The sequence below is a fragment of the Miscanthus floridulus genome, chromosome 9 (assembly GCF_019320115.1).
Source record: "Miscanthus floridulus cultivar M001 chromosome 9, ASM1932011v1, whole genome shotgun sequence".
Taxonomy (NCBI): Eukaryota; Viridiplantae; Streptophyta; class Magnoliopsida; order Poales; family Poaceae; genus Miscanthus; species Miscanthus floridulus.
The window spans coordinates 108,152,667-108,156,557 of record NC_089588.1 but is presented as its reverse complement, the minus strand read 5'-3'; the positions used below and the strand labels follow the sequence as shown (position 1 = coordinate 108,156,557).

The following is a 3,891-nucleotide window of genomic DNA, read 5'->3' as shown; positions in this document are numbered from 1 at the left end:
AGAATGTTACTAGATAAATAAAAGCACGGCATTTATCTTTATAATAGTGTTGAAAACCAGTTTATTAATTTTTAGTGGTGTTATCCTATTGCACCAATAGAAGGAAAACACCTTATCATTCGTACAAAACATCTCAGTAGTTTCTAGATGCTTGGCACATATTCTGGATATGTGCAAAATAAAGATTGATTGGTTGTGCCCGATGGCAGAGCTCGTAGTGTGGCTGCGGGACCCTATGGTGACGGCAGTGGAGGTGGTCGGGAGGGCGGTGGGTAGCAGCGAGGCGTCGGCGGTGTTGTCCCTTTGGGCGGCGGTGGGTGTGGCAGAGGATGGTGGCGGCCTAAGCGTCGACAGCCAGTCCTCGGCAGGGAGAAGGCAATTCTAGCGGAGGTGGTTCCATAGGCAGCTGTGTCCTAGGGGCGGTAGCGGCCTAGGAGTCTGGGTAGAAGACCTCCTCAGCAGCGACGACAACCCTAGGGGTGCAAGGATCTTGGCGATGAGGAGACGGATCAAGTGGAGGCAGATCCCGTTGGCAGCGGCGGCCCTAGGGGCGGCAGAGGCCTAGGAGTCCGAGTAGAAGAGGATATCCTTAGCAGCAGCGACAGAGGACTCTAGGCAAGAGGCAACAACCATGATCCGAATGACGGCGGCTGCCCTATGGGCGGCGGAGGCCTTGGAATCCTGGAGAAGTGGGATCGAATCTTGGCTCGCGTCTAATCAGGCTAGTTCTGATTGGACGATAACGGATGAAGGTGGGCTAACCTGGCAACACGTGGGCGTCAGCTCACTTGAAGCAGGATGAAGATATGGCACCAGCAGAGGTTCGCAGCGATGGTGCACTAGGGGGCAGCGGACTTGACGACTTCCACTTGCCGAATCTAGCCATCTTAGGAGAGGATGTCGAGAAGCAGGGATGTGTCGAGGATCATAGTATTTTCTTTTTTGGGTTGTGTGTACTCCTCTTTGTTGAGGTGTGAGTCTAAGGTGCTCTTGTATTCTTTTGGCTTGTATATATCCTTTGTGATATAGAGGCCGGATTAATGAAAATCCATAATCTAAAAATATGTGCAAAATAAGGAAACAATACCACAAAATAGAACCACCAGTAATATAATATATCATTTATCTAAACAACTGAAAGGGATACAATATGGATGCATGCATACATATTGTTAGAAACGAAACAACAAGAATGTAGACTCGAACTATTCTGTGACGAAGCACAATACATGGGATGCAATGAGTGATTCTAAGACAAGACCCTTAAGACTAACAGATGAAATGCAACCAAAATTATTAGAGAATGTGAGTTCTAGTACAGTGCCCATGGGAGGCCTGAGCAAGCACCCAGATTGTAAGGCTGCATCATTTCACACCCATTGCCACTAGCGTCCCTGCTGCTGCCTACAAAGGCACTATAGAGCACAGTGCCAATCTCGCCAAAGTTTGGGTCTGGGCTGGCTATCGGCCAGTCTTGCTGCAACTGGTGTTCCTCTAGTGGTGCCATGCTTTGCATCTCGTTGTAGGTGTAGGGAGAAGCCTGTGTATATGACGAGGATGAAACTGGTTGCGTCACCTGCAATGGCTCTAGCAGGGCTCCCTGCTCGACGACAAGCTCCTGGAGTCGTGCTTTGGCTTTGCTCATCTTCATCTCCACCATCTTCCTAAGGCTAACGAGCTCATCCTTGGCGGTGCCAACGAGGCTTGGGCACCGTCCATCCAAGCTATCATGCAAGAGGACCAAGGTCTCACGCTCATGATTCTCATGGTCCAAGTTGCTCACCTGCTCATGGAGCCTTAACGTGCGACTGTGGAGGAATTCCTCTTGATTTTGTATCTTCTTGAAGCTGCCAACATCTTGCATGTCCTTGAATTTCTTGAGGAGATTCTTGGCCTCTGAATTAGAGGGCCACACCTCTGGTTGGGCCTGGCCATCAACATAGACCACCACACAGATCTTGATCCCACAGAGTGTGACGAGCTCACCAGCCTTTTTTGCCAAGGCCTGGTAGCGTCTCTTGTACGTTGCACGCCGAGTAGCATTGTTGGAGATCCACCGGAGATTCACCTTCTTGCGTGCCATAGCTCCTAGCAATTACCTAGTTTGCTAGCTACTACTAATATCCACAAACAAAATGGAAATGTTTGCTTTGGTGTTGATATGAAACGAGGAGAGGGGTGGTGTTTGTATATATAGATCAAGGAGGAGCTTAGAGCAATTTATAGCGGTGCTTAGTCATACCACCATATTATGGTTAGCATTTACTCACTATAGAAATGTGGTGTATATAACTAAGCATATTTTTCTTCATAAATGCATAGGTCACAAGAAAAACATTCCACGCATACATCATGAGCATTGTGTGATAGGCTAGGCGTCAGTCAAATTTTGTTAATTATAGTGGCGACAAATTTCCTAATCATACCATTATATTTTAGCTAGCATTAACTGTTACATAAATATAGCAATAATTTATTTCGTTAATTATTGTGGCGATAATTTCCTAATCACACCATTATATTTTAGCTAGCATTAATTGTTACATAATAAATATAGCAATTATTCCTGAATAGATAGATTATCATAGTTTTACTAATTAAATGGATCGATCACAAGGAAAACATTCCATGCATACATCATGAGCATTGTGTGGTAAAAAATATTGGTTAATTACTGCTAAAGAAACACAAGAAATAAAATAAGAGAATATAATCAAGACATTGTAGAAGGCTCACTCCTTGGAGGATGAGGCCTGACTTCAAAACAATTATAGGATGGTATGGGATGTGTCAATTCGATCAAAGGACTGGATCGTTGTTTCAAAGCTCTACAGTTCGTGTGTGTTTCAAGTTGTAGCAGGAAACTAGTTCAAGATATATTGTTTTAATTTGTTGGTAGAGTCAGTGTTTGTTATATAGCAGGCCCCATTTGTTTTCCATGGTTAGAAATATATTATGGCAGCGTAACAAGCCATAAAATCAGACTAATAGATTACCCAACTGACTAATTGTAGATAGTTTACTATGGCTGTCAGTGATTGTGTAACAACCCAAAAACCCTTCCTTGTTAAAACGTTTTGATAAATATATAACTTGTTGACCTTAAACTTGCTATCACTTCAGTCTTGCCTACCTTGCTAAATAAGTTCTATATGATGAAAAAATTAGTGACAAAGTGATTTTCTATGAGTTTTCTACCTTGCTAAATATGTTTCCTATCACCATAAGTGACAAAAAAATATTGTCATAAGTTCTATGAGGAAAAAATCAGAACATAATAGAACATGGTTAAACATGAAAGATAAGTGATGAAGAGATTTTCAATGAAGCATCACGAATCTTGTGTCATGACAGATATTATATGATCTATGACAAATACATATCGTCATAGAATGTCAAATTTGTTGTAGTCTAACTCTCTCATCCAGAGTCCAATTGTGGTGTATGAGTATTACTCAATAGAAAGATTATTCAATATGCTTTCAAACAGGAGTAGACACACATATCGCTCGACAAGCTGCAGTGGCCACACCAAGTTAGCAACGTTTACAGAACACCCTTCATCTCCATGGCTGGTGATGTAGTTGCCCAAACGCAAAGCGCACGTGCCAAGAGATGGTGATTGTCAGAAGTTGGGGAAGATAGAAGAACTAAACTAACAGCAATATATAAAAAACCAAATTAATAAAGAGATATGTTTGAGAATAATGGATCATTTTATTGGTGAGTTTTCCATTTTTATGACAGGAAAAGCCATTTCTTTGCTTGGTCGCAACACATACGTACGTATTGCAGAGTTTTGAAACATGGATTGATGCATCGCACTTCGTCACATACTTCTTTTGATGCCAGGCCGCATCCTGCTGGATTGATGCTATCAGGTTATTCCTT

General features: G+C 42.7%; 1 protein-coding gene across 1 annotated transcript; it reads right to left on the bottom strand.

The window, feature by feature from the left end:
• Window positions 1-1,312: 1,312 nt before the first annotated feature.
• LOC136480529 (agamous-like MADS-box protein AGL80) lies at window positions 1,313-2,083 on the bottom strand. The gene has a single exon (XM_066478045.1). It carries the CDS (start codon window positions 2,081-2,083, stop codon window positions 1,313-1,315), a length of 771 nt encoding a protein of 256 aa, XP_066334142.1.
• Window positions 2,084-3,891: the final 1,808 nt, after the last annotated feature.